Here is a 9,839-nt window from a genome sequence, read left to right as displayed (position 1 = left end):
ATATTTATATTTATTAAAACTAATTTTGTATTTATAAAACATTTTTTTATTTATAAAAACTATTTTATTATTTTTTGTATTTTAAATATGTTTTCTATTTCAATTTTAATTTTATATTTTCGAATTTCAATTTAAAAAAAATAAATTTATAATTTTTTTTTTTTAATTTTGGAAATATTCCGAGGAAGTTTATCCCTCGGAATATTCCGACGACATCTTCCTCGGAATATTCCGAGGAATTTCCGACGAACTTGTGGTCCTCGGAAATTCCGAGGAAATAGGGTTTCCTCGGAATTCCGTCGGAAATTTCCGAGGGATTTCCGAGGAAAAATGAATTTCCGAGGAGTTATTTCCGAGGATTTTTTTCGTCGGTATATCGTCGGAATAGCGTTATTCCGACGACTTACCGACGATTTTTTTCCTCAGTATGCCGTTGTTTTCTTGTAGTGGAAGAGTAATAATATATATTGATCTGGGTTTAATCGTAAGACTTTATAAATCATATTAGTAAGCAAGATATTAGCCACATGCCCACAACAAAGAAATACATTTATTAATCTATTATTAGTTCATTATTAAAATTTACTTTAAACATTTTTTAAAAACTTCGTCGATCGGCTTCTTCTTGCGTGAACACGCTCTCAAATTCAAGGTTTTTTTTATTTAAATTCAAAGTTTCATATTAACAAAGGAGATTCATCTTATTTTTTATTTCTTATATCTCATGTTAAGGATTTTAAGGTGACTGATTTGTTAAGACATCATTTTATAAGTGAGGGAAAATTTCTTTTAATCGCTTATGTACGCTGTTATTGCTCGCACGGCTCTGCTCCTACTTAGTAAAGTTTAATGCAACTAATTTTTCTACAAGTTTTCCTTACAAAAAATAAACCAGTAGCAGCCAAAAAAAACGTGTAGAAACATTATAACATTCAAGATCAATTTCAATGCCAAGCTGTTTGCATGCTTAATTTAATCATCTTTCTCTCCAGTAATAATGGACCGCCTATGGACATTTTTGTGTGTATGTGGACCAATTCACATCACATGCAAATCAAGATGATCATATGATATAAAATGCTAAATCTACTTTTATGCATAGATGTGTGTTTTCACCATTTTTTATTAATACAAACACAAGCTTATCAGATCACACCTAAACAATGAACTCGGATAAGGTTATGGCCACAATGGTTGTTCTTATCCAAAACAAGTGTTGGATTGGATTGGATTGGATTGATTAGGTCGAGGTTGAGATTTTTAATGAACCAAAAAAATATAATTTTAGTTTCTCTTAAACCAAATCGAAGTCAACAAAGTCAAAATAACTTAATCAAACCCAATGTAACACGTTTATTATATTCAAAATCCGGTAGGGCTAAGTCATAAAGATTGATACGACTTTGATGATGTAGAAGGTTTTATATTTTAATATACGTAACTATTGGGGTGAATGAAACCAAACTAGTTAAAGAGTTACAGCGCTAAAGTGAAAATAATAAAAAAGTTAAAACAATTACATTTTTATAAAATAAAACAAAATAAGACAAGGCCTCTCTATCTGTTCTGTTCTTCTCTCTCGTACAGAGGGAGAAAGGCGACTCTGTGTTGTGTTGTGTTGTGTTGCGTGAGAGAGGAAGAACCTTCTGCGTAACTTTCCATTAATAACATATTGAAAACAAACAAAAGAGAAGAAGAAGATGAAGCCTTCGGAGGTTTCTTGAGGATATTAAAATTGTTTAATTTTTTGATCCTTTTGATCTCTATCGAGTTTGACACTCGTCTCTTCACGCAATCGCGTTCGTTTCTTCGCATCGCGTCTGCTTTTTGCGTCTAGGGTTTGCTTAAAGTTCGTTCCTTTTGATAAAAAAATGTTCGTTCTGGGTACTTTGGAAAGTATATATTAGTACTAGATTTGGCTTAAAGTTGGAGACTTTGAGGATATTTCGTGGTGGGTTTCTTGGAAAGTACAGTCGTTTGTGTTCTTTGATGAATCTGTGTTTTGGTCAAGGGTCGAAGATATAGAAAGCCTTAGTCTTTAATTTGAATTGGTTTGGCTCCCATCTTCTGTTCTTCCTTAATTTGGTGGCTACGATGAGCGGAAGCTTCACTGATGAAGGCAGGCTTATCCTCTGCGTGGCTGAGAACGGCCACTCATTTGCATTTGAATGCAACGAGACAACTTCAGTTGAATCCGTGATGCGTTTCGTTGAGTCTGTCTCCTGTATTAGCCTCTCCGACCAGCTTCTCCTCTCGCTGGACATGAAGCTTGAGCCACAGAAGCTGCTTTCATCCTTCGGGCTTCCGGCAAGTGATAGAGAAGTCTTTGTTTTCAACAAAGCTATGCTGCAAAGCAACTCTCATCCGCCATCACCGGAAGATGTGGATTTACAGGAGATAGTTGATGATGCTTTACCACCTGCGGCTTCATTGCACGAGCATCACCCCTTGGATGATGCGTCAGATCCAGCTTTAAAGGCCTTACCTTCGTACGAGAGGCAGTTCAGATACCATTTCCTTAGAGGCCGCGCCATCTACGATTGCACGGTCCTGAAGCATGAGAACTGCGAGAGGTTTGCTAGAGAGCAGAAGGTGCAGCAGCGCGCGGTTGAAGTTGCTACGAGGAACTTGGAGCAGTACTACAGGGTGATATACCAGAACTTTCTCGAGTTCATGAAGCTTTACAAGCATCAGCACCGTCTCCATTCCGATCTGCTGATGAATTTCGGAAGGGATGTTGAGAAGCTGAGGTCGGTTAAGGTTCACCCTTACCTTCAAACTGATTCGAGGAAATGCTTGCTGGACTTTGTCAAGGAAAATAAGTTATCACTGGCTGCGGAGAGTTGTGGGAGCTCTCACAGGCAGTTTGAGAATAAGATTGCGCAGTTCCAGCAGATGTTTGTGGAGGTCAAGCGCAAGGTGGAGGAGTTGTTTGCTTGCAGGGCTTCCTTGTCGATGGAGGAGAACTTGGAAGTGATTGTTAAGGAGCATGAACACTTCATTAATGAGCAAAATAGCATAATGCAATCTCTCAGGTTTGTTCATCATAAAATTATTTGTCTCAGTTGGGAAATTTTATGTTGTTTAGTAGTCATTTCCAATGTTGAAGAAAGATAGGCTGTAACTAGATTTTTTATAGAAGACCAGCGAATAGGTGGATTATTTAGAGCCTAGAATGGTCTAGGTATTAACGAATTTATTGATTAATTTTATTTATATTTTATATTTATATAAAATATTCTAGTTTTTGAGTTTAGTTTACAAAATTATTTGGATGAATTATCAAAATTAAATATACAAAACAAAAGTAATTAAACAAATTTGTGGATTTGTATTAACATTATTGCTTAATTTAACAGATTTAGACTAATTTCGATTTAAACTGATTGTAACCGATTTAGAACAATTTAAACTGATTTTAAAAAAAAAAAAAAATTCGGCTAGGACCGAGTTACTGCCTAGCATTTAAACCGATTTTTAGAACCATGGTCAATTCAATGATGACTTTCCCCTTTTTATACATGAAAATTTCTGCTATCTGACAGTGTTTTATGAATCCTGAAACAGCAAAGATGTCAATACGGTTAAGAAGCTTGTGGATGATTGCATGTCAAGCCAATTTTCCTCATCTCTCCGACCTCATGATGCCGTTTCAGCCCTGGGACCTATGTACGAAGTGCACGACAGGAATCACCTTCCCCAGATGCAGGCTTGCTATGACTCCATCTCAGAACTCCTAGAATTTTGCAAAAACAAGAAGAATGAGATGAACAGCTTCGTACACAGTTACATGCAAAAGATAACATTCGTCACATACATCATCAAAGACGCTAAGTTACAGTTTCCCGTTTTTAGAGAGGCGATGGTGCGTCAAGACGACTTATTCGCAGACCTGAAGTTAGTCCGCGGTGTTGGCCCCGCTTACAGGGCCTGCCTCGCGGAGGCTGTGAGGAGAAAAGCCTCTATGAAGCTTTACATGGGCATGGCTGGGCAGTTGGCGGAGAAGCTTGCTATGAAGAGGGAGGCAGAGGTCAGGAGACGTGAGGAGTTTCTTAAGACGCATGGTCACTTTGTACCTCGTGATGTGTTGGCTTCTATGGGTTTATATGATACTCCCACTCAGTGTGATGTCAATGTCTCTCCTTATGATACTAGTTTGATCAATATTGAAATGGCAGATGTTGATAGATATGCTCCTGCGTATCTAGTTGGGTTACAGCCAAAGATTGCATCCTCAAGTAGTTCTGCTGAGGCTGAGGAGATAGGTGTAGACACTAACAAAGATAGTTTTGATGATATCCTAGAGGTCTCAGAGTTAGTGGAGATAGCTGGAACAAGCAAGATGGAAGTTGAGAACGCGAAACTAAAAGCTGAGCTTGCTTCTGCCATCTCTCGGATTTGTTCATTAGGTCCCCAAGTTGAATACGAGGAGATAGATGAAAGTAACGTTGAAACTTTGTTGAAAAACGCAGCACAGAAAACAGAAGAGGCGCTGCAGGCCAAAGATGAGTATGTGAAACATCTCCTATCTATGCTGAAGGAGAAACAAAGGCATTATGATTCATATGAGAAGCGCATACGTGAACTGGAACAACGTCTCAACGATGAGTATTCACAGGGACAGAGAGGTGTTAATAAGAAGGATGTCTCTGGTGGCTTAAACCCTATGGATGAGGTCTCATGTGTTTCAAACCATTCTAGCAAGCAGCCATGTAAAGGCCGGGAAGGTATGGATGAGGATATGGTGGATTCCTCCTCTCTGGTGCTAAGCCATCCTCTTGATTCATCGATGCTGGAAAGCCAGCAAAACAATGAGCAAGGTGGGAAGGATAATGTGGTGGGAGGGATGGGTGTGTTTCTAAGTAACAGTTCAACAGCCGAGAGCCCAACTAAATCTTTAGATACCAAACACAGTGATGATATTATTTTGGAGCTTAGAAATGAGCTGATGGAGAAGTCCAGTAAACTGAATGAGACTGAGTCCAAGCTAAATGGTGCTATGGAAGAGGTAGCGAGTCTGAGCAGAGAGTTGGAAATGAATCAGAAGCTTCTCGAAGAATCCCAGGTTTTGCAGCTATTTCATCTCTTTTTTTCTCTGGAATCTTTAAAAGTTTTCTTTCTGATGTGGTAAGTAATGCTTTCTTGGTTGTAGATGAACTGTGCGCATTTGGAGAACTGCTTGCATGAAGCAAGAGAAGAGGCTCAGACACATCTTTGTGCTGCTGATCGTAGAGCGTCTGAGTATAATGCACTCCGTGTCTCATCTGTGAAGATACGAGGTCTCTTTGAAAGATTCCGGAGCTCTGTCTGTACTGGGGGTGGGGTTGCTGGTTTTGCCGAGTCTTTGCGTAATTTGGCTCAAGCTTTAGACAAGTAAGTTTCCTGTCTGTATCATTGCTTCCAAAACTATAGTCCATTGTTTCTAGTTTATATGGCACTTTTCAAGCTCTTGTCCTACTTGGGAATTTCACAGCTCCATTAATGACGGTGAAGATGATGGTACTGTTGAGTTCCGGAAATGCATCCGAGTCCTCGCAGACAAAGTTAGCTTCATCTCTAAACACCGGGAGGAGTTACTTGAAAAGTGCCGGAATCTTGATGCTACAATTGAACAGACAAGAAAGGAGTTGGTGGAGAAGAAAGAGCTGGTGAAGACATTGTACACTAAGCACCAACTTGGCAAGCAGGTAGGCTCACTGTTATCTCTAATAGCAGTCATTGTTTCATTGTTTGGTGTGTCCTCGGTTTTGAATGAGAAAATTGGTGGACAGGCAAATAAAGAAAAGATATCATTCGGTCGTCTTGAAGTCCACGAGATAGCAGCATTTGTGCTAAATCAAGCAGGACATTACGAGGCGATCAACAGGAACTGCCCAAACTACTACTTATCCAGTGAATCCGAGGCATTGTTCACAGATCACCTCCCAAACCGGCCTACATACATTGTTGGACAGATTGTCCACATCGAGCGTCAAGCAGTGAAGCAGCCAAATTTGGCATCAAGTTCAATGTCAACATCATCTTCAGGAACAACAACAAACCCTTATGGTCTTTCTTCAGGATGTGAATACTTCATAGTGACAATAGCAATGCTGCCTGACACCTCTATTCATCAACAAGCTTCCTGATCCTTTTGCTTGTTCGAAAGGCAGATAGATGTGATGGAAGAAACCCCCTCTCCCTCCCATAAAAGATAGAAAGAAATGTAAATAGTTCTTATTCAAATGACAATCAATAACCGGACAGCCCTTGTTTGATTTGTGGGTGTTGGGTTTCATTTCTCCCTTTTTAACTATTTTATTTCATCTCTCTCTTCTTCCTGTAAACCTGATGATCACTGATCGTAGATTCTTAGTTTAATTAATCTCTTATCCTTGTACATACTCTGCTTTGCATTTAATGCTGTAATAAAATAAAAGTTTACGATTAATAATGGAATGCCTACCACTCTTGAGACATTGTTTTATCTACACAAATTCATTATGAAAACATGTTTCTTCAAATCCTTGTGGGGTTTCAGTAACCAAAAGAGAATTTTGATTCACATGATAAAATAGAAAAAGCTAATAGTTCAGGCTTCTATACTTGCCAAATCATGAAAACAAAAGCAGAATCTATAGAATTATCTATTTATATGCATCACCATCTTCTTCTGAAATGTTGGACAAGAACTTTGGCAAGGATGTGATTCGGGGGAGGTGTAAGAGCAAATCGCTGAACGAGTCTTTTCTTAACATACCCTGTGGCTTGCTGCTGGAAGCAGGATCAACAACTCTGTTGCTGTTGCTGTTGGCAGACACTGTCCCATTCAGATCATGGAGTTCAGACTTAAATCCTACCGAGACTTCAGTATTGACCTGTGAGTTTGCAGCAACGTTGGGTTCCTTGTACAAGAGGTTGAATAAAGAATTAACCCTTGGCATGAGAGACTTCTCATCTGGTGTATCGAACTGGATATTATCACTTAGCAATTGCTGTTTCAAGATCTCGAATTTCTCCATATCTTCCGGATGGTTTCCACCAGCAGAATCAGAGAGAAGTCCAACAAAATCGCTCACTGATATGGATTGTTGTAGTCCAGGTACTTTTATCTGACTTGAATCGGTTATGTTTCTTGAATCAGATAAGAATGCAACCAAATCACTCACTGACATAGATTGATTCACCCCAGCTTCTTCTTCAACCTGATACGAATCCGTAGTGTTCTTCTTTGAATCACCGAGAACTGCAAGGAAATCACTCAGTGATATAGCTTTGTGTAGTCCGATCTGACCACAATCCGTTGTGTTTCTTGAATTGACTGCTTCAGCACCCCCAGTTCCTTCATTTGCTCGAGCATCTATCAATAGAGATGAATGAAACAAACACGCAGAAAGAGAAAACACAAAATTTTAATTTAGCAAAAAGTGAAAAGGAAAAAAAACTCCAAATAAGGAGGTATGAAAGCAACTAGAAGGTGCAGTTATCACAGTACCTGAGCTGGGAGATGGTGCTTCATGAGACAGATACATATGTTCAGATGATGACTGAGCCCCAACGGGAGATGCTATTGAAGGACCTATGCCAAGATTCAAATTCCCATAAGGATAGCCCTTTCGTTCACTTGGATCCTCAAAGATAGATTGCCGAGCATCAAAGTAGGGAAAGTCCATGATTATCTCTGGCACACGGCTTAGATGGAACAGGCGATGATCACACTGCACAAGCTTCTCGAAATGTTTGTTCATTATCCCTTGAGCACATTGCAGAAAATGCTTCCTAAAAGATCACATAGAGACTATCGTTATCTGAAGCTAGGACCAGTCACAAAATGCTATTTTTTTTTTCAATTACCTGTACAAGCTAGCTTGGCCATCGGTAAAGTCTGACGTTGCCTGCCACAAAGTATGTTTTCTAGGCTGTGGGTTTGTTTCCCGGAAAAATAAGGGCTGCCTAGAAAGCTGAAACAAAAAAAAAAAGAGATCAGAGATTAGAGTCAGAACACAAGCCTAGGATGTGTGAATGAATAAGAGTATGAGTGAATATTATACCACGAGAGTCAACGTTCCAGGTCCATCTTCAGGACAGTTTGCCTTTAACCCCACAATATCCGACCACTGGATCTCGATTTTACTCTTAAGACCTTGTTCCAGCACTTCCCAAACAAGTTTATGTTTTGCAAAGTAACACTTCGCCACCAAATCACCTTCATACCTTGATTTGTACTATCAAAAATAGAACCCTGTCAAGTCAGAACCATAAAACATACATCAAAACAAAAATTGCCCAGGGCTCACCTCCCACTTGCCAATCTTTAAAACTGAAGCAGGAAAGTTGGAAGCTTTCAGCTTCTCAATACTCCCTGGAGCTAACGTCGCCCCAGCTGATGCAGCAGTGATACATTTACTCTCTTTCTTAACACCCGTCGTTTGCATCGTCTCAGCTTTTGAGTCACCACTCTGCGTTAGCCTCATCTGAATCAAATCCAACAAAGACGGAGTCTTCCTAAGGCTTAGTCCAAGAGGACTCGGCTCATCAAGAGGGTTATACATGGCCGGTGCCATTGGCGACGAGCTAGTCCCACAGCTCCATAACTAAATCGTTCCATTCAGCAAATAAATTTCATTAAAAAAGTAAACTTTACAATCAAATTCGCAGAGAAAGAACAAACCCTAGATCGCTTGTTGAGAGGACCGTGCTCTTCCTCCAAATCATCCTCCACGATCTCCAGCTTCACCGGAAACTCGGCTCGGCACTTCGCCGACAATTCAGACTCCGATCTCCTCATTTCCACCATCCAAACACGAATCACTTTCTCTCAGGTTAAAACCCAAGATGGGATTAGTCAATCAGCTAACGAGATCACGAAGAAGGAAACAAAAGTCAGAATCTTTCACAGAGGATTTGATTATCAATCAGCAAACCCTAGGATTGATTGATTGAGAAAAAGAGGATTCTCCTGGCGCCTTTCGACGCGTGTTTACCGCGACTGTAATGCCACGCGCTATTGTTATTTGAAGTGGAAATTGCCACGTGTTTGCTTATTCTTACAGTTATCGCTGGCGAACAGCCAGTATATATTGGGTGGGTCCCCGTATTTGCTTATTCTTATGACGGCTATAGGTAGAGAAATTGCCACGTGTTTCTCTCTTCACTGCCTAAATTAACTTGCCATTTTTGTGGTCACTAAGTCAACAATGTTTCTTTAAGCCACTTATGGTAATCTAACTTAAGTTAAATACAATCTTATCTTAATCCTACACAAATGAAATCAACTTTCCAGTATTTGTCAAAATTTGAACAAGATAAAAAGTGCAAGCATACAAGCTTTAAAATCTTTTTGAATGAATAAAAGTCTTCGTTCCAACCTTAAACTTTCATTCTATAATTGTAGTTGAAGCTTTGAGAATGAAACAATGCTTCAAAAAATCGGTTTAAGTATACATTTCTTGAGTTTATGCTTTGAATGTGTTAACAAACACATATTATCAAATAACTAGGGATCAACTTATAAAAATACAAAACTGAACATACACATTTTAATTCTTGATTATTTTAGTAAACATATATTTTGGATGTGTATAATTACAAGAACTATCATCTTTGTCACGTCCAATATTGAATATAGAAAGCAAATCTCCAGAACTAGAATACTTTTTTTTTTTGTATTTTGATGATAAATATAGTAAACTAAATTTCGTTGCATTTCATCTTAATTGTATTTATATAAGTTTACTCGTACATATAAGAACATATCATCTCTCTGATTAATTAAGATTGCAAAAATCTTTAAAATGATTTTGATCCAACAATAATTCAATGTTATAGGTCCTTCATCTACGGACGTCCCTCTCTTATGG

General features: G+C 38.8%; 2 protein-coding genes across 2 annotated transcripts; one reads left to right on the top strand and one right to left on the bottom strand.

Annotated features, from left to right (window-relative positions):
* The first annotated feature begins 1,570 nt into the window (after nucleotides 1-1,570).
* LOC106305931 lies at nucleotides 1,571-6,419 on the top strand. Its single transcript, XM_013742358.1, has 5 exons — nucleotides 1,571-3,035; nucleotides 3,568-5,065; nucleotides 5,153-5,373; nucleotides 5,474-5,687; nucleotides 5,772-6,419. Exons 1-5 carry the CDS (start codon nucleotides 2,095-2,097, stop codon nucleotides 6,126-6,128), a joined length of 3,231 nt encoding a protein of 1,076 aa, XP_013597812.1. The 5' UTR covers nucleotides 1,571-2,094; the 3' UTR covers nucleotides 6,129-6,419.
* Nucleotides 6,420-6,520: 101 nt separating this feature from the next.
* On the bottom strand, nucleotides 6,521-8,967 carry LOC106305933. Its single transcript, XM_013742359.1, has 6 exons — nucleotides 8,651-8,967; nucleotides 8,277-8,573; nucleotides 8,031-8,204; nucleotides 7,834-7,940; nucleotides 7,475-7,758; nucleotides 6,521-7,339 (listed from the first exon to the last, which is right to left on the bottom strand). Exons 1-6 carry the CDS (start codon nucleotides 8,774-8,776, stop codon nucleotides 6,627-6,629), a joined length of 1,701 nt encoding a protein of 566 aa, XP_013597813.1. The 5' UTR covers nucleotides 8,777-8,967; the 3' UTR covers nucleotides 6,521-6,626.
* Nucleotides 8,968-9,839: the final 872 nt, after the last annotated feature.

Source organism: Brassica oleracea, chromosome C7 (assembly GCF_000695525.1).
Source record: "Brassica oleracea var. oleracea cultivar TO1000 chromosome C7, BOL, whole genome shotgun sequence".
NCBI classification, from domain to species: Eukaryota; Viridiplantae; Streptophyta; class Magnoliopsida; order Brassicales; family Brassicaceae; genus Brassica; species Brassica oleracea.
The sequence above is the reverse complement of the archived record's forward strand: the minus strand, read 5'-3'. Positions and strand labels throughout refer to the sequence as shown.

What these genes read in the sequence shown, in the direction of transcription:
- LOC106305933 (XM_013742359.1), bottom strand. Translation starts at nt 8,776, where the DNA reads ATGGTGGAAATGAGGAGATCGGAGTCTGAATTGTCGGCGAAGTGCCGA. An exon ending in CTCTCAACAAGCGATCTAGG is followed by an intron (nt 8,574 to 8,650) that starts GTTTGTTCTTTC and finishes GGAACGATTTAG; the next exon opens with TTATGGAGCTGTGGGACTAG. An exon ending in CTGGAACGTTGACTCTCGTG is followed by an intron (nt 7,941 to 8,030) that starts GTATAATATTCA and finishes TTTTTGTTTCAG; the next exon opens with CTTTCTAGGCAGCCCTTATT.
- LOC106305931 (XM_013742358.1), top strand. Translation starts at nt 2,095, where the DNA reads ATGAGCGGAAGCTTCACTGATGAAGGCAGGCTTATCCTCTGCGTGGCT. An exon ending in AGCATAATGCAATCTCTCAG is followed by an intron (nt 3,036 to 3,567) that starts GTTTGTTCATCA and finishes ATCCTGAAACAG; the next exon opens with CAAAGATGTCAATACGGTTA. An exon ending in AGCACCAACTTGGCAAGCAG is followed by an intron (nt 5,688 to 5,771) that starts GTAGGCTCACTG and finishes ATTGGTGGACAG; the next exon opens with GCAAATAAAGAAAAGATATC.